The sequence below is a fragment of the Triturus cristatus genome, chromosome 5_2 (assembly GCF_964204655.1).
Source record: "Triturus cristatus chromosome 5_2, aTriCri1.1, whole genome shotgun sequence".
In the NCBI taxonomy this organism is placed as follows: Eukaryota; Metazoa; Chordata; class Amphibia; order Caudata; family Salamandridae; genus Triturus; species Triturus cristatus.
The window spans coordinates 777,546,198-777,566,427 of NC_140588.1; the positions used below are offsets into that span (position 1 = coordinate 777,546,198).

Consider the following 20,230-nt stretch of genomic DNA (forward strand, 5'->3'; position numbering starts at 1 on the left):
AACCTAACATTTACAGTTGTACTTCTTCCTTTGCTTGTGATAAATAATTGCTCCTGTAAAAGCATTGTTGCTTTCCCATTGGGCTTCCATCAATCTTTGCAGGTCACCATAAGAAGCAGGGGTGAGTTCGAATTTGGTGGAGAGAGTACTATTTTGCAACGGTGAGGGAGTACTCTCTCCACCAAACTCACAGACCGCCTGCAGGAGTCAGCGCTCGGCACACCTTGAGCATTTTGACGATGGAGGCTACTTTTGCTCTGCCACCGACATACTCCTCTGATGGCCTGACATAATACGGGCCGTCGGATGTTAGCTATTCAACTGTATGCCGAATTTAGAGTGGGCACTCTAACTACTTTTTTTTTGCTGTCCATCAACGCCAGGTTTTCTGGTGGTGAGTGACAGGAAACAGTGAGGGACAGTAAAATTACAAAACAACGACCCCCTAACCAAGGGGGGGGGGCACTCACATGGTGTGGGGGTCATTAGCTTTACTTTTCTTTAAAACAAACTCTATCTTTGGGATCTTGCTTGTGAAAAAAAGTAAAAATATGTAAACTTTTGATGAACGACGGTCCTGTTTGATAGGGATGTCCGTCAAACTTTTGCAATATTGACAGGCACTCCTCTGACAGCAGTTCCTAACAATGTTTAGCGATGTCTGTGATGCCAGTGGACCTCTCTAGATTTGGAGGACGGGATGTCCATCAGGGCGGCTGTGTGATTTACTCCATCGCCCAGAAAGACATGCAACCATCCTCCAAACTCCTGATCACCCCAGAGTCTGGGTCAAGGAATAAGGCTGAACAATTTAAAGACTCAAATCTTAGTCTTCAGGATGGGTTTCCAGGATTGGCTCATCATATCACAAACAACACTGCTATCAAGAAAGGGGATGTTAAAGAAAGTATTAAGTCCTAGTGATCACTTGATGTAGTGTTTAGGAAGCACTGCAGGGTAATTTATCCAGACTACAATAAGGTATTTCAAAGGGGGTGTAATTAGTTTTCTACAGGTTTCTCTCCTCTTCCTCATCTTTAGCCACATCTAACATCTTTCTCCTTCGCACACTTCTATTAGCGATAGATTAGATTTGCACAGAGTGTGATGACCTGGTTATCCATTGAGGGGTAGCTGGTGTTTGCAGAATGAGCCCTTACCAAACTATCACGCTAGTATCAGGACTACGTATAGTCTTAGCCACCGTGGAGAGCATCTTAGAAATGTTTTTCTGAGCTCAGGTAAGTGGGTCCTGCATGATTAAAGTAACTGTGGGGGAGCACGGTGTTACGCCAAATTTGGCAATACCGTGCTCTGGCATTTTTAAAACACAGGGATGCGCAGTATTCACAAGAATATAATGCACCCCTGCATTTCCCCTAGTGCTGGAGCTAAACAATCTGCCTAGAGCCTGCGCAGGTACCCTGCCACCGTGCAGCAAGGATGCCTGCGCTGCAGAGGTGACTGTTTATGTGCAGGAAGGGATACATTCCTGCACATAAACAATCAATAACGGTGATTTGCTCTTTCTATGTCTGCTGCTGATAATTTATCCTCGTATCACCATTTTAAGACCAGGTATTCCTTGGCCTTAGTTTTTGGGGCTGTCCCAACCTGCAACACCCATTCCACGCCTCTTTCCGATGAGGACTGCGGTGGAAAGGGGCATATTTACAAGGTGGCGTTAAGGCACATTAAGTGGCTCAGCGCCACCTTGTAAATCTGTGAAATGGAGCTCTGCCACCGGAGCGTCAACAAAAGTGATGCTCTGGTGGCGAAAGGGGCTTGTAAATATGCCCCCCCTGTTATTTAAATGTCTAGCACCAAGAATGTTTCCCTAATTAGACAAGCATTACTTCAGCATGGGGTGTTCTGTATTTTGTTTTCACCTGTAAGTTAAGTCCCAGATTTTAATCCTTTAAATAGTATTCAAAGTTTCCTGGTTTTACCTCTTTTTCAACTGCACAAAAATACTTCTCCCATTAGCAAGATCTTTTTTGAGTTCAGAAAACACATCCAAGCCAATAACAATATGCTGAATTTTCTATGGAAGTTTACATTTTTATGTGCTGTGTTATGCAGTGTAATTGAGGAAGATCACACAGAAATTACATAGGGAGAACTAGGGGGCATATTTACAAGGTAGTGGCAGATCACGGCATAAGCCTCCTTTGCTTAACGCCTCACTCTGCCACTTCTGAAATGCAGGGCTGCACCGTATTTACAAGAGTGCGGTGCAGCCTTGCCTTTCTCCGTATGTTGGTTGGTGCTAATTTAGCTTCCTAGCGCCAACTGTGGTACAAGGGTGCCTGCGTTGGGGAGAATGATTGTTTATGTTCCTGCGCATTAAACAACCTGAAATGGCGTTTTGAAACTTCCATGTGTGCTACTTAATGCAGCACACAAAGAAGTTGCAAAATGTCTTTTTCTTTTTTATAAATGAATGTTTATGCGCAGGAAGGGATACCTTCCTGCGCATAGACAATCAATGGCAGTTTGCTGTTTGTATGTGATGTAGCGCTTAAAGGTTTGAAAATTGTTGGGGTGCATCATATTCAGTGTTAGTTGGCACCCGCATATAATGAATGTATCCTTAGTTATTCTGTGTGAAACGTACTAAGAAATGTGGTAGCTATGTTATCGTGGAAAAGCGTTAGGAGACGCGAAAATGTATAATGGATGTATTTAGAAAATGTATAACGATAAGTTTCTGCTTAATACAGTGTATCAGACTAAATGTGTAACTCGATCGAATTAATTCATGTATGTCGTTTATTCACGTATGTGAAAGTAAAAGCACTAATGGTAGAATGTAATTTAATAGTGTGTTTAACCTAGTAGAGGCTCGAAGTCACATATATCGTTGAGGAGAAAGGCCTGGTATTTCTTATGTTAGCTGAATGCGGTAGGCCGCTAGTGATTTATTCTAGTAGAGGATTTGGGCTGCAGTAAATTGGAAAGTTAAAAGATGCGAAGTATTTCTTCACTCTGTGATCTCACCGCAGGTGCAAGGACAGTTGGTTCGTTAGTAAAAAGGTCTTTGTCTAACAGTTGAATTATGGAGAAAGCCAGACATGGGAGTGCATTGGAATGTGCCAATCGTAACTCCTAGTGCCGACGGTGTCTGGGACTCAAGGCCAAGCTGATGGACGATGGAAGATGAACGGAGCAGGATGGAAAATCACTGGAAGAAGACCCGGTTGAGGAGGTGAGCCGGAGGGCGTGTTCAGTGTTTTGGGGTTTCGTATTAGGGACAGCGCCCCGAGGGTTGAGCAGAGAAGAGATAGGCGAGGAGCTACAAGGAGCGTTTAGATCAAGCTCTCCAAGTGAAGACTTCTTAGGAAGTTCACTTCTGACACCTTTTACGAGTTCTTGGGTCCTAAGGGAATGGTAAGCAGGGATGTCATTTAGCATAGAGTAGGGACAGAAATGCTTCGGTTTAATGATTCCTAAAATCGACATTAGCTTGGTCGTTATCTACCTCATGCTTTTAGAAGTTGTGCTTTTGGTTATATTTAGTCGCATGCGGATTCTTCGTAGAGTGGCATTTGTATTAGTACCCATTTACCTGTTGAGCCTTGTGCTAAGGTGCTTGTATTTGCAGATATTTTTCTTGATAATAAAATACCGAGAGAAATAGCAATTGACCTTTGAGTCTTCAATTATGTCAATTTGTGGAAGGTATTCTTTGGTAATTGTGTTTGCTCCCTCCACGCTATTAGGCAAGTAAAAAGGTTCATTCGACCAGAGTGGGTTCTTGAGATAAATGGATTCAAGAAAATTGGGCCCCAGCAGTTGGTAGCAGGGTCGGATGGTTACTTCCGATAGCGAGGGACGATTAGATAAGATAAGTGATCCTCGAGACCCATAGACGATAAGTAGCGGTGAATCATCAGATGGTGAGCAGCGGACGACGGCGGATGATGAACATAGACAGCGAGTAGCAGTGCGGCAGGAAGCAGCAGTTCGTGGAGTGAGTATTAACAAGGATGAGATGTTGTAGGTTGCGGTGTTGATTTGTTGGATGATGTCTTGCGGAGTTAGAGTGAATGTTGAGTATTTGTGAGATCAGGCTGTGAGCGCGCGCAGCCCGGGAATTGTGGTGTAGAAGACACCCGTGGTAGATTTTGTTGACCACCCAAAGGAGATCGTGAGGTACCATCGATCACCTGGACAGAGATAGGGGGAGCGAATGTGTGAGTGTATGACAACTCGACGCTGGTCGCGAGTTGCTGCATGTGGATTTGAGTATTTGTAACCTATCAGAGGCGACAGACAGTTGCCAACAGAGGTCAACAATTTCGAGAGACTGTGGACGAACAGTCAGAGGCTGTGGACGGACAGCCAGAGAAGTAACTTGGTTGGGAGAAACGGTTATCTCAGCGTTTGAATGGGACGAGTGCAGGCGTGAAACGTAAACGGTAAGGAGAGGGAACTGCTGCGAACGAAGAAAGGTGACGTCAGAGAGTGTCGCGCTGTGATAGGTTGGTTGGTGGTAGTCGCGCTGTTATTGGAGGGTTTGACATCAAGAGGTAAACAGCGTGTGAGATTGAATTTTGACAATCATGAAGTGTTTTAAGGTTTTTCGAGAGATGTGTAGAGGCGATAAGCATGTGGTTACTCGAGAGGGAGAAGAAGCCCCTCCCGAGGATACTCCAGCACATTATATGGCGAAGAACGTGGGATTGCATACGATTATTTGGCTTGAGAATTGGCATAAAATGACCCAAAGTGAAGGGGAATTAGCATTCCCGAGGTATGGCTCGTTCAGGCTAGCGGTGTTGTATCAGTTGAAATCTGTAATGGCGGGGTTACGACCTTTGCCAAGGCCAACACAGTTCGAGGCACTACATGCGTGGATTAGAGCAGCGCATGATAGGGATAGAGGGAGGAGCCATGAAAGAGTGAAAAAATCGATCAGGGCTTATCAGGATGCTAGATGGGACGCAGCGGAGAAAAGATGGAGAGTGCAGGCGATAGAGGAGTAGAGACTTTATCCCTTATTGATTACATCAGAGGGGGTAAGGAATGTAAAGTCAGAAGAAGAGGATGAGAGTGAGATAGACGATGACTTATTAGAAAGGTTATTATCAGAGAGACCACCTCCGTATAACCCAGAGGTCCCAGAGGGGACATTGATTCAAATAGAAGATACTAGAGAGAGAACAGGCCATCCGGAGATGAGAGTGGAAGGAAGACTCTCAATAGGAACAGAGAGTACGAGGAGCTCGTCTGAGGCAAGCGTAAAGGTAGATAGAGAGGGGAGGTTACCGGATGCCTTTAAGGTACCGGTCACCATTGGACCCATTGTTTCAATTTACCACCCAGATACAGAGGAAGGCGAAAACCCAGAGCAGACAGCCGAGGGGGTTAGGAGGGAGGCCACAGAAAGTGACCTGGCGGGTGCAATGATCCGAAATCCGAACCCTATAGAATGGAGTACGCCCTTGCCAGCCACGGCAGACTCCTCAGGGGAACAAAGAGAGCAGAGACCTGAGCGATCGAGGTCTCTGATGGAGTCGAGATCAGATTTATGATCATGGGTACCGCCCCTGAGAGGCCAGGACCCAAGGGTAAGAATGGCAGAGAGAGAGCAGGTCGGTTTCGGAGATCGGTCCGCTCCAAGGGAAATGTTCCGAGAAGGGAGGTCGCAGGACCAGGAATGTGAGGAGGACGAAAGGGGAAGGGTGGTCTGTCGAGAGGTGCTGAGAGGAGCCTTAGGAGCCGCGATGATAGATGTAGTAAGGTTAAAAGCAGAAGTGGACGAGATAACAAGTGGAAGCTTATCTCTTGAGAGGCTGTTAACATATGGACCGGATGAAATACTCTTTGTGGCGAAGGATGTGACTCGGAAGGCACGAGCTGCACATGAGAAACTGTCAGAATTGGCTAGGCGATACGAGGTAGATTTGTCTAAAACCAAAGCATTGCAAGGAAGCCATAGGTTGCAGTACAGTGACCAGGAATTGGAGGAGAAAAGGGTCGTCGGATTGAGGACCCATAGCAGAGATTTGATCCTAGCCATGAGAATATGGATGACGCTTGATAAGTGGGAAGAAAGATGGTCCAGGAAGAAAAGTTCTAGAGGAATGCTAGGAGGGACCCCACCTCCGGGTGGAGGGCAGATAAAGATAGGGAACTTCCCTTTAAGGGAAGTGCAGAATGGAGGATATGTGTACGTACCCTGGAGCAGGGGCGACTTGGCGGCGTTTACCAATGATTTTCCCCGGCTTAGGGAGAAGCCAGTAGAGTGGTATAAGCAAGTTGATCGGTTTGTTAAGATCTCAAAGGTATTATGGACCGATCTGAATACCTTACTTGACATTGTGGTCCCGGGGGACTTGTGGGCGGCATGCAAGACTGCCCTTGATTGGCCAACTCAAGAGCCTGAGAGGAATGCTTACACGAATGGCCCATCACCGGCAGTAATGAGGATGTATGACCGAGTGATTGCCTGGTTGAAGGAGAAGGTTTCACCCCAGGACATTGACTGGGTAAAAATAGACAGGACAGTGCAGGAACCTAAGGAGACGGTACATGAATTCTATGAGAGACTCTTGCAGGCTTTTAAGCAGTACAGTGGTTTAGATGCGTTAGACACAAAGGATATGGGACAGTTTGTTTCAAAGTTTGTGTTGGGATTGAGGCCAGAGGTTAGCCTTATGATACAGCAGCACTTGATTTGTTGGCAGAATAAACCGGTTGACGAGATTTTGCGATATGCTAGGTTTTGTGCTGATGAGATTGAATCCAAGCATAGGAAATTGAAGGATAACTTGATGCTTGTTCAGATGCAAACCGCTCAGGGACAGCTTAATGGGGGAGCCTTGGTAAGGAGACAAGGGAACTATCAGGCAGGAAATCAGAACGTTCAGGGGCAGGGAAGGCCAAGACCAATAGACCCTAAGACAGGGATGGATGTGGCGATATTGAAAAAGACTACCGCGTGTCATCAGTGTCATCAGATTGGACACTGGAGGCGCGAGTGTCCCCTGAACCCATGGAATCAGACGCAGCCAGAAGGGGAAGTAGCTCAAGTCCCTGGGATAGAGGCGATACAGACAGGAACTAGACCTAGGATGACGAAAGGGGGGACTGGTGTTCCGCAGATGCAGGTTCCCCAGCCACCCAGAATACAGACTGTACAGCAGGGAGCTCGCACTTATTTGCAGATGCCAATGTTTGAAGTGAGCGAGGGAAATGATATAAGCTTGTTGGCCCGATTAGGGTCTAACAGAGAAGCGGATTGTATGCTTAGGGCCATTTTAGAAGTAGATCAGGCAGGACCCTTTGTGGAAGCAGATCTTGACGGTCACCCTACAACCTTTTTGGTTGATACGGGGGCTACCAGATCGACTATAAGGTTGGCAGTGGTTCAACGGTTGGCCCTTTCGGGACAAAGTATCCAGGTTGTTGGAGTGGCAAATAAGAAGCTGGTTAGTCCGCTGACGGAGCCAATTCCGATTAGGATAGGAAACTTCAGTGATCGACACCAGTTCGTGGTGTGCGACTCTAGTCCAGTTTGCCTGTTAAGAAGAGCTCTACTGTGCAAACTCAATTGTACGATCTACTGTACCCAGAAAGGAGTGGAGGTACAGACGAGAGACGATGATGCTACCTTTAAGGTTGCAAATCAGCGTGTGTGCGTGGAAATGTACCCAGCCTTAACGGTGGAGGAACTTCCACTCGATTTGAGGGACTCAGTGTCGGTTGATGTGTGGGACCTTAGTGGTGAGGAAATTGGTTTAGTCAAGGGAGTAGATCCAGTGAAAATCCAGATTAAACCAAATGTAGAATTTCCAAAGACCCCCCAGTATAAGTTATCCCCGGAAACAGTTGCAGGGATTAAACCTGTGATTGAGTCTATGATTAGGCAGGGAATACTGATGGAGATTATGGGTAGCCCATGTAATTCGCCCATTATGGGACTACAGAAGCCAAGCGGGAAATTTAGGATTGTGCAAGACTTGCGAAAGATAAACAAAATAGTTGTTCCATGTTGTCCCGTGGTACCGAATCCGTCTGTGATCCTATTTCAGATTCCATGCGAAGCTGAATGGTTCACAGTGATTGACTTGTGTCAAGCATTTTTTTCGATTCCTTTACATGAGGACAGGCGATTTCTTTTTGCATTTAGGCTGGAAAATCGTGTGTTAACGTGGTGTCGTATCCCACAGGGGTACACGGAGAGCCCATCTATTTTTAATCAGATCTTGAAGAAGAATCTCGAAGGTCTTGTGTTGCCACAGAACTCTGTTTTAGTGCAATACATTGATGATCTGCTTGTTGCGTTAGAGACGGAAGACGCCTGCAGAATTGACACAGTTGCGCTGTTGAATTATTTGGGAGAGAATGGTCACAAGGTGTCTCCGAACAAGCTGCAATACTGTTTGAGTGAAGTACAGTATTTGGGACACCGGATTGAGAAGGGAAAGAGAAAGGTGTCTCCAGATCGCATTGATGCGATTCTGAGAATGCCGGTTCCTTCGACTCAGAGGGAGGTCAGAATGTTTTTGGGAATGGTGGGCTATTGCCGCCAGTGGATCCCAAAATTTTCCTTTGAAGCGAAGCCTTTACAGCGGCTGACGCGAAAGGATGTGAGTGATCCGGTACCATGGGATGACGAATGCTTAAGGTCATTCTTGAGGCTGAGAGAAGCTCTGTGCAGCGCTCCCGCTTTGGGAATGCCGGACTATAACAAGGCATTTGCCTTATTCTGTTGCGAAAAGGAAGGTTGCGCATTAGCAGTGTTGACTCAGAGTCACGGAGGAGTCCGTAGACCAGTTGCCTATTTTTCGGCTACTTTAGATCCAGTAGATTCTGCGTTGCCCGGATGTCTCAGATCCGTAGCTGCAACAGGTGTCAGTATCGAAAGATGTCAGAGCATTGTGATGGGGCATCCGCTGACTGTTCATGTGCCACATTCTGTTGAACTGCTGATGACTAGGACTAAAACACAGCACCTCACAAATAATAGGTTGACTCGTTATGAGCAGGTCATCCTTGCTGCAGATAATGTAACGCTGAAGAGGTGTTCTGTTTTAAATCCTGCTACACTGTTGCCTATTCCAAATGTAAATGATGATGAAGATTGTGAGGACCATGATTGTCTCGATGTGACGGAACTATGCACCAAACCGAGACCTGATATTGTCGATGAACCGCTCCCAGTTTCAGATGAGATTTTCTTTGTTGACGGTTCATGTTTAAGAGACAGTGTCGGTCGACTGAGAGCAGCGTTTGCTGTGTGTACCATCACAGGGGTGGTTGAAGCCGCTTGTCTAGGAGTACACTCCGCACAGGTGGCTGAGCTTATTGCCTTGACTCGTGCCTGTTTGGCTGCTGATAAGATCCACGTAACGATTTACACAGATAGCCAATATGGGTTTGGTGTAGTTCACGATTTCGGACAGCTATGGTCCCAGAGAGGGTTCATGACATCTTCTGGTTCACCTATCAGAAATGGGGACTATGTACGACAATTGTTGGAAGCACTACAAAGCCCAGATGAATTGCTGTTGTTAAATGTTCTGCACACACTAAAGGAACCGATTTTGTGTCATTGGGTAATAATTATGCAGATGAAGTTGCTCGATTTTGTGCAGAGCAGGGATGTAATTATACTGAGAATCATGTTGTGGAAAGCGAAGAGAAAACAGATTACACTGTGATGTTAGCTATGGCAGACTCATGGGTATGGTCCACGCCAGCGAGCATCCAGGCAGCTCTTCCTCACGTGTTTGCGCACCAATACCCAGTCGCCTGGGCACAGGTCGTGGCACAGGTCGCTTGCGGCGGGAACCGTTGCTGTCTGCACCTGCTGAGACACAGAACGGACCACGTCAGCCAGGCCTTTACAATAGTCCAAAATCATGTCATCAGTGATGTTAATCAAGGCAGTAGCAGGTATTGCTGGAAAGCGCATCGCCCTCTCCATTATTATCTCGTGGGGTGACAATCCAGTCCTCCTATCAGGGACACTCCGGAGACTCTTGATAACGAATACAGCAGTGAAGTGTGGGGGACTGCCGAACTGAGTACACGCTTCTCATACCCGTAGAGTTCCAGCACCCTTGGAAGAAACAGCCCCTCTCGAGAAAGAAAACCCAGTTGAGGTGGCAGAGCCATCTGAGAGGGCAAGTCAAGCTGTAGGGGTTGCTGACGCAGCTGGGTGTGCACTGAACCAAGAGCGTGAAGATAACGCTGAAACTGACTCAGAGGAAGAAGAGAGAGCTGCAGGGGGCAGTACCGAGTCGGATTCCGCTGAAGAGGAAAGCAGTTTACAGGGTATTAGTAGGGAGCGTGGATGTGCCACAGAAGCTGGAAGGGTTTGGCCCGTGGGTCAGAGGCGGGAAAACTCGAGGTCGACACCAAGAACCGATCTCGCTCCAGTTTCAGAAGAATCTGATGCGGAGCAAGAAGACGTAGATCGACCCCAAAGAGCTCTGAGAAGGTCGAAGCAAACCAGAGTGCCGAGCCAAAAGTACGCCTCACCAGAGTGGGCATACACAGTGACTGATGCCAAGTTTACTGAACACGGGAAGATTGAGATCGATCACACTGGTCAACAGTCTCCCGTTTCCGAGAGTGGAAGTGTTGTTGAAGATCCCAGGCTTGGAGATCGAAGGAGTACTGACCATCAATATTCCGAATCCACCATTCTTGAGTATCATCCGTGGTCTGATTTTGGAAACGCTAGACTTCCCAACCTTTGCAGTTATACCCGCACCCCAAGAACTGACAACCCTTAAGCTCGAAATACTGCAGGCGGTCCTAGAACTGTTGGGACCAGCAGTTATTCTGGACTGATTGTGAAGTTGTTATACATAGAGTTTGAAAAGAAGATAACCTAGGCCCGAGAGGAAGAAGAATAAATTTAGGGATTTTCCGTTGAAGGACAAAGAAGAGTTAGGGAAGTCTCCCCGACCGGAAGGAACGAGAAATTGGACATTGTTGAAAGTTCCCTGGTTCGAGAGAGCCGGTGGATTGAACTTACTGGATGAGAAAGAGACTTGTGGCAGCGGAGACTGTATTGAACATTGAGAACATTTCAGAGATGGCGGAGCCTGGGAATATACATCGTAGAGCTAAAATAGTGATAGGCACATTGTTAGGGGTAGTGATAGCAGTTATATTTGCAGTAGTAGTGACTTCATATATGGTGGCCCATAGACAGGAGGGGGAGGTTCAGGGAGCACCCACACCTACCACTCCAAGACAGGGAGGGGTCACTGTCAGGGATCAGAGAGCTCAGACGCTCGAAGAGAGTCGTATGTTTCACATAGACTTGTCTAGAGCCGACTTCAAACTCAATGCTTATGCGAAATTATTGTACGAATATGTGGATGCGATGGATGCGAAAGGTTGTTATGTGTGCATGCAGTTGCCTGCTTCGGTAGATGAGGGTATTAGGTACCACCATCTCCCACTGACATATGGGATCTCTTGCAGCCTATTGCTTAGTTTGTTTTATGAAAGGAAACAGTTTGAGTATTTCTTCTCAAATTATGACACAGTGCTTTCCGAAGTTCCGGCATACAAGCATTTGAATAAGTATGACTATTATAAGTCAGAGGATAGGCTTCGGAAGTATTTTAGGCCGACTGTGAAGCTAGATACAGCTTATGCTCACAGACATAATTTGACATGCTGGTTGTCTGAAACGGAAAAGAAGTTCATAGGTCAGATAGAGGATAGGTATAGAAAACTGACTCAGACACGGGATAGAGGAGATAGTCCAGTGGATTGGACAGATGAGGAGAGATGGCATAAATCTAAGGGAACTTCTGGACCGATTGCATTAGACGAGGTACAGAAAGGGAAATTGTGCGTTGCCCGGCCTCAGACTCCCAAGGAGAAGGTTTTAGTGGGCATAGTACGTGGGAGCATACCTTTATCATGGAGGACTCTGCTAAGGACTTCTTGCAGAATTCGATACAGGTGATTCCGACTGTGTACTATGTGTGTGGGAGAAATGCATACGTGATATTGCCTGCGAATTGGTATGGTACGTGTTACTTGGCCATTATATTCCCAAAGATTTATCATACAGAAGATTTGAAATTATTGGAGACGGGGCGTCATTTGAAAGTGCGTAGGGCTGTGAATGCGGAAATGGTGATTGGGGATATATACGGAGTGACAATACCTAGCTTGGGAGTGGTTCTGAATGATGTGAAGATAAGAAGATTGGCGACTGTGGTGTCTGAATTGTCAATGAATTCGGCGAGGTCATTGCTGTTGGTGAATGGAGAAATGTTGTCGATACGGAATATGGTTTTGCAGAATCGACTTGCGTTAGACGTATTATTGGCAAAAGAGGGCGGAGTCTGTAAATTGCTGAAGGTTCAAGAATGTTGCACGTATATTCCAGACAACAGTAAGGACCTGGCGAAGAACATTGTGAACATTACCACGATCCATAAGGAAATAGAAGATTTGACGGAAGAGAATGTGTGGGAAAAGATTAGCCAAGGATTTGGTCGAGTGGGAACTTGGTTTGCGAACTTGGGAATGGGATTCCTGGGTTCTGTGTTGAAGCTGATCATAATTGCAGTGGTATGTGTGATCTGTTTGTGGGGACTCTTGAGAGCCTGGAAGTGGTACAGAGGGAATAGGGCCGAAAGAGCCCTAAGAGCGAATGAGCAGAGAATGGAGAGATTTCAGGATCGTCAGTATCAGAATCTTAAAAGGATGGAAGGGATTCGACATGGTGGGATGGTAGCAACTGCAGTTTAGGTCAGCTCAGTCCCAGGAGAAATGAGAATGAAGGTGTGATGACAGTTGTCATCAAAGGGGGGAACTGATGTAGCGAATTAAAGGTTTGAAAATTGTAGGGGTGCATCATATTCAGTGTTAGTTGGCACCCGCATATAATGAATGTATCCTTAGTTATTCTGTGTGAAACGTACTAAGAAATGTGGTACCTATGTTATCGTGTAAAAGTGTTAGGAGACGCGAAAATGTATAATGGATGTATTTAGAAAATGTATAACGATACGTTTCTGCTTAATACAGTGTATCAGACTAAATGTGTAACTCGATCGAATTAATTCATGTATGTCGTTTATTCACGTATGTGAAAGTAAAAGCACTAATGGTAGAATGTAATTTAATAGTGTGTTTAACCTAGTAGAGGCCCGAAGTCACATATATCGTTGAGGAGAAAGGCCTGGTATTTCTTATGTTAACTGAATGCGGTAGGCCGCAAGTGATTTATTCTAGTAGAGGATTTGGGCTGCAGTAAATTGGAAAGTTAAAAACTGCGAAGTATTTCTTCACTCTGGGATCTCACCGCAGGTGCAAGGACAGTTGGTTCGTTAGTAAAAAGGTCTTTGTCTAACAGTTGAATTATGGAGAAAGCCAGACATGGGAGTGCATTGGAATGTGCCAATCGTAACTCCTAGTGCCGACGGTGTCTGGGACTCAAGGCCAAGCTGATGGACGATGGAAGATGAATGGAGCAGGATGGAAAATCACTGGAAGAAGACCCCGTTGAGAAGGTGTGCCGGAGGGCGTGTTCAGTGTTTTGGGGTTTCGTATTAGGGACAGCGCCCCGAGGGTTGAGCAGAGAAGAGATAGGCGAGGAGCTAGAAGGAGCGTTTAGATCAAGCTCTCCAAGTGAAGACTTCTTAGGAAGTTCACTTCTGACACCTTTTACGAGTTCTTGGGTCCTAAGGGAATGGTAAGCAGGGATGTCATTTAGCATAGAGTAGGGACAGAAATGCTTCGGTTTAATGATTCCTAATATCGACATTAGCTTGGTAGTTATCTACCTCATGCTTTTAGAAGTTGTGCTTTTGGTTATATTTAGTCGCATGCGGATTCTTCGTAGAATGGCATTTGTATTAGTACCCATTTACCTGTTGAGCCTTGTGCTAAGGTGCTTGTATTTGCAGATGTTTTTCTTGATAATAAAATCCCGAGAGAAATAGCAATTGACCTTTGAGTCTTCAATTATGTCAATTTGTGGAAGGTATTCTTTGGTAATTGTGTTTGCTCCCTCCACGCTATTAGGCAAGTAAAAAGGTTCATTCGACCAGAGTGGGTCCTTGAGATAAATGGATTCAAGAAAATTGGGCCCCAGCATATGTGTGCTGCACAACGCAGCACACATGGAAACAGCAAAAACTAGGAGAAATTAAACATTTCAGGTTCTCCCTGGTCTTAATGTTGGCGCTGCCCCATATTTATTCCACAATTGTAAATATAGGGCAGCATCAAAACCAATGGGTAATGCGATGGAATGCCCACCACAACACGCATTGTCTGCCCCTTTCACACTAAGTATAGCGTGAAAGGGTGGCTTGTTTACCAGGTGGCGTTAATAAGGCAAAGCACACCACAACGTCGAGAAAAGAGACATTGTGGTGATGATAGGAGCTTGCAAATATGCCCCTTGTTCTTCTACAGAACAATTTAGAAGAAATTAAAGAAGCACACATTCAACATAATTTTTCCTTTCATTTCAGTTTTCATGCAGGGCTCCTGAAGCGCCAAACTGCTTGGATTAGGATGAGCACCCATATGTAGCGCCTTCCCCCAGCTAGTATACTATTGCTCTCAACATAAATGCATAAGGTATTTGTGTTAGAAAGAACAAAACAAAATGGAAACCAAAAAAATTATCATATTACAGTAACTACCCTGATAAGACTAGGATAATTTTTTCCCAACTTTGCTTCAGCTTTTTTCATCAGCTAAATACATGCTAAAATATTATACACAAAGGGTAAATGGCTTAAAATGCTTTTGACAATAAATTAGATATGAATATCTGCATTCATTCAAGAATTCTGGTCCAATTTACCCTTCTGGATTGGTACGTACATGCATATGTACGGTTGGATCTCACTCATAAAAAAAGGTTTCATTGTATTCTGCTGAAAATGTCCACATGTTTTCTTACCAAATCTGATAAATGTTGGAGATGGCCATGCTCATCTTATGCTTCCTTCCCTGATTGTGTCAGCAAGGTGGTCAAAGGCTTCTATGAAACCTCACCTTGTTTTGAGCGTCTCCTAATTGCCTAGTAAGAATCTAATTTGGCTAGCTACCTTATCCATAATTAAAATACTCGCTTTACGAGAAGGATATGTGAACAAGGGAAATAAATGCAAATATGTTTTATTATTATTACCCACTGTGAAGTGAGCCAAACGGTCCCACACTAGTTACAATTTGTTTTTAATATATATATAACAATGCCAGGAAAGAGGCAAACACGAGCGATCACCAAGCCCTAAGAAGGAGGCAAGAGATGGAAGTGACGAACCAATTGGGAATCCCAAAGGGTTGTAAATTCTGCCCTCACCCTCTCAGTGAGTGGCATGCCTCATCATAGGGCTGCTGCGACTCCCTGACACAGACCAACATCCGAGGAGGAGAGCTAAGAGAAAGAAAGTATAGAAAAGAAAAAAATCAATAGACAGGGATCCCTCAAGCAGAGAATTTATTGTTTCTAAAACTGTCTAAGTGGGTATCCGATATCTTTATTGTGGATCCCATTTGGCAGGGTAAAATTCATATAAGGGTATATGGGAAAGTAATTACACCATTTCCCTATATGTCATATCAACATGTTTTCTGCCATAGATTGCCGCCCGGCAGGGTCGATGGCATTCATCAGTATACAGATCCCTTACAAAGGTTATAATTAAGTACCCTCTTAGTCTTGTCACTATATGGTGGGGGACTCGTAAATGGCTATACTTGCCCTTTTCGTAGACACACATCGTCTGCATACCTGAGTTTCATCAATTATGATCCTAACTCGGGGACAGAGTGGGACACCGCCCTGTTGTCACACTTACTCCAAGGTACGGGTGTCTAATAATAGGCCACTCATGTCCCTCTTACTCATATTTAACACACTGGTAACCACTAGATTATCAAAACATTAATAACTGGTCCATGGATGATGGAAGGGGCCTACCTGGAAATCAAAGCAAAGGAATTCCTTTAACCAATAAATCAATGAAGTGTTAATCCTTGTGTCACTGGAACATGAGCTTTTCTTATGGAAACTAAAGTTTCTGAAATTGAAAAATTGTGGTGCACTTTTCTCTCCAACATTGCTTGGGAGTCTTGTATGACTGTGTATAGCATGATCCTAGCTAAAGGGACAACTTGAGCACTGTAACCTGGAAGGCAGACCAGCCTAGCAGTCAGGGCAGCTCACAATGAAGCAGACAGAGTATTCGTTTATAGTGTTTCTATCATTCTTGTACTTTTCCTGTGGTAGAATGTGCCGTTGTATCAACCTAGTCTTTGTAGTCTTTTGGGCTACTGATGAACTTTGCTGGTTTATGATATCTTATTGATATTTTTTTCTTGTACTCTTTCCTCCTCTTTTATTACTTAACTGACTTGTATTAATTTATTTTATGATTTACTTTCCCTTAATGTTTTAAAGTACGTTTAAGATTTATTGGCGAACTACTGTTTATTTTGATATACATATGTTTATTTTGCTTGCATGCACTTGTGGTATTGTGTATGACCTTTAATAGTAAAACAATAAATGAAAATCATGACTAAATGGCTGCCAGGCAATGTAAACTTAAGTTAAAGTTGTAGAAACAGTTGAACAAACATAAATCAACTCATTAATTGACTATAAACATAGTGTTTAATTGTTATTTCCAATTTATGTAAGCCATTTGAATGTTTATAAGGCCTTGCAAGTGCCTATTGGTTCCGAACTCTGTACCCGCGACCGCCTAGCCTTGCATTCACCCCTGTTCTATTTAACTTTTATGAATCTTATGCAACTTACAACACGATTTTTGCACCCTATGGATTGATGCATCTGATGTTTGTAAGCCGACCCAACACTAGGTTACCATATAAGAGCCCTCTGTCTCCACTACCATCTTGAAATGCATTCCATCACAATTCTTCTGTGTCTAGAAGCAATTACCTTTCACTAATGGGACGACAATGATCCCACTTGTAATAAACAGCGCTACTCCAAAGTTTGAAAGCCTGCAGATCACGAAGACTTTGCATGTTATCCATGAACTCGTTTAAGCTATTCCAGCTCATGGAAACTGCTGCAGACATTCCTTGCTTCTGTGCCTTGTATGGTGAATAAAAAGTAGAAATGATCCTTCGCTCTAGTTATTATCCTTGGGGTACTTTGTAATAAAACAGGAAGCTATGTATTATTTCATTTGTGATGCAAGAAACCAATTAATTGTCTTTCGTCGATGTTGGAATCACCAAGCCACCTGGGCAGGTTGGTTCTGTAATGCTTTGGATTGAAGGGCTCAGGAATGACAATCACTGTAGAGAAGTGGTAATGTTCAGAGGTCCAGCAGAGAATCGTTAGTGATGGGACGTTTCTGGTGTAGTGCAGGGACAAAACAATGCATGGCACTCACATTTCAATTTTGTCACAAGTCTTTCTTCTATATCTTTCACATTTATGACTTCGAAGTTCTAATATGAAAACGGTGAAAATCACGCTATTATCCATGATGTGAAATGATATGGTGACAATAGCAAATATTGCTTGAATTCTTAAATTATATGAGTTTATTTATTCATGTCTATGGACAGTCGGCTCGGACCAATAAGTGTGTATCAGAACAGCAATAGTGTAGAAAAATAACACAATATAGAGGCCGATTCCGATCTGGGCCGGAAGGCCACCGAACGCGATCCGGCCGGAAAAACTACGAGCCGTGTTTTCCGCCCAACTTGTAGAGCTGTACGAGCAAGCAAGTACGATACGAGCTACGTGAAATTCACCGACCGTGTCATTTCCGGGTCCGAACCACTCCGTACGTCTCGGTGGGAAGCTATCCGCGGCGTGCAATGGATGCGATTTACGACCGAGCCAGTACGATGCACGTGTCAGACAGTCTGTGCGAGCTGGAGTGTCCGGCTCGCAAAACGTCTGGGTGGTTGCCTTTGGGGGTCCGCGTCGGACCCCCGGTCACCCGCAGCCCTACGACCCACTGTAGGGGTGCCCTTGTGTAAGACTTACCCATTCAGTCAATGGGAGCCCATGTACGCGTCGTACGACCGGCTCCCATTGACTTCTATGGGAGTCGACCAACCCGAGTCTGGCAGCATACGGCTGCATCGTACTCGCTCGGTCGGACTGCAGTACTCGGTCGGAAAACACTCCAAATCCGGCTCGGTTGGAGTGCTTTCTGACCCGGATCGGAATCAGCACCTAAATGGTAGCATTTTTTTTTATTATAATATTTTTTCTTTCTCTTAGATTCTGTATTGTCTGCTTATCTTAGTTCCATTTTTCTTTTCTTCTTTTTTTCCTGTTTCTTTATTTTTTAACAATTTGCTTTCCTTTTTCTTATGCTTTTTTCCCTTTTGATTTTTTCTTCTAAATTTAAAATTCAAATTTTTCCTTGTTAGTTCTTGAATATTTTTTATATTAATTATGTGTTTTATTACAGCTGTTATCCAATTTTATAACTGATATAGTCTTGTATAGGCATTTGTTAATTTCTTTGGATAACTTAATAAAAACCATTATTTACAAAAAAGAATAACTACGGCTAAATGGTAGCATTTTTTTTTATTATAATATTTTTTCTTTCTCTTAGATTATGTATTGTCTGCTTATCTTAGTTCCATTTTTCTTTTCTTATTTTTTTCCTGTTTCTTTATTTTTTAACAATTTGCTTTCCTTTTTCTTATGCTTTTTTCCCTTTTGATTTTTTCTTCTAAATTTAAAATTCAAATTTTTCCTTGTTAGTTCTTGAATATTTTTTATATTAATTATGTGTTTTATTACAGCTGTTATCCAATTTTATAACTGATATAGTCTTGTATAGGCATTTGTTAATTTCTTTGGATAACTTAATAAAAACCATTATTTACAAAAAAGAATAACTACATTGTTTGCACATTTAAAGTACTTACTTTTAATCTGTTTTGTTATTGGTTTAAGAAGTCCCAGCCAAACCTGCAAAACATAAACATGTAAGAAGTAGTACAGTGCCTTTAAACATTTCTTAAAGCAGTTATGGCTCAATTTGAACACATTATCATTAAAGTTATTACACCATGATTGCATACTTTTGTCCTCTTGTTTATATTAGCTCAATAGTATTTCTATATTTTTCCCTGGGGTTGTTTCTACCTTAATGCTTTCATGCTGAAGTCTTGCTCTATAAAACCATATGACCATGCGGAAGTCACTTAGGAATTTTTACCCAGATTTACTAGCTGATGCAAAGGTCAAAGCAAAGGCTTCAGTAAGATTTACAAAGCCACGCAAGGGGTGATTTTCACCGCCTTGCGTCGCTTTCTAAAGAAATGCAAAGAAATGCCATGCCTTGGGCTGTGTTACATTTCAAGCTGGTAGGTGTTCAAAGGGTGGAGAATGGCGTTCCTGTGCCTCTACACGTGGATTCAATACAATTTCAGATTTACTATGGTTTCTACACCTGGGATTGTGTCAAATTGGTATGCCTCCCAGAGGATGGCGTAACGAGGAGAAAAATATTTTTCTCTCTTTATTATTTCCTCTTTCTATGCTTGATGCATTCTGAATCACACATAGAAAGAGCAAATGCCTCTTTGGATTGTTTTTGTGCAGAAAGATGTTCGTTCCTGCACAAAAACAATCCTACCTGTAATGCAGGTGCCCTTGCTGTATGGTGCAAGGGTGCCTACGTTAGCGCTAGGCAGCAGACAGTGCGCCAGTGCTAGGAGGGAGAAGACATGTGCCGTCTCCTAGTAGATACGACGCTATTCTGCTTTGTTTCACACAAATCAGCAACTTTGATTGCTGCCCCGCGTTGCGTGAAACATTAGTAAATATGCCATGTACTGAGTGATAGGCTGAGCCGGCCTGTTCACCTGATGACACCTCACTCTTCCTGTCACTAGAACGTGTAAATGCATGCACAGTGTCTTAGAAACAAATGATCAAAAGTGCTTTTCTAAACTCTTCAACTCACCAACCAGGGGGCGTGGCCAAGCCACGGGCTGAGATGGCCGCGCGGCGTTGAAGCTCCGCCGTCAGCCCAGCACATTCACGGATGTCCCCAGCCTGCTGACTCGGGCGCTGGACGAAGAGCACTGCTATTACTCCTCCTGACCCCCCGGAGCACGACGCGAAGACGATGGGGCCACGTTTGTCTCGACTGCGGCCAGCGGAGGGATTGGACCCGGCGGCCTGAGGCTCCAAGATGGTGGCCTGGATCGGCAATCGGCAGCAGCGTTAGGAGCGGCGGCAGCCGGTGCGGAGCCA

General features: G+C 44.2%; 1 protein-coding gene across 1 annotated transcript in view; it reads right to left on the reverse strand.

Annotated features, from left to right (window-relative positions):
- The window catches only part of FRMD7 (FERM domain containing 7), a 669,715-nt gene that overhangs the window by 278,932 nt on the left and 370,553 nt on the right, over positions 1-20,230 (reverse strand). The window contains exon 3 of the mRNA XM_085606672.1: positions 18,895-18,937. Coding sequence (XP_085462798.1) covers positions 18,895-18,937 — 43 coding nt within the window. The remainder of the gene's footprint in view (positions 1-18,894; positions 18,938-20,230) is intronic.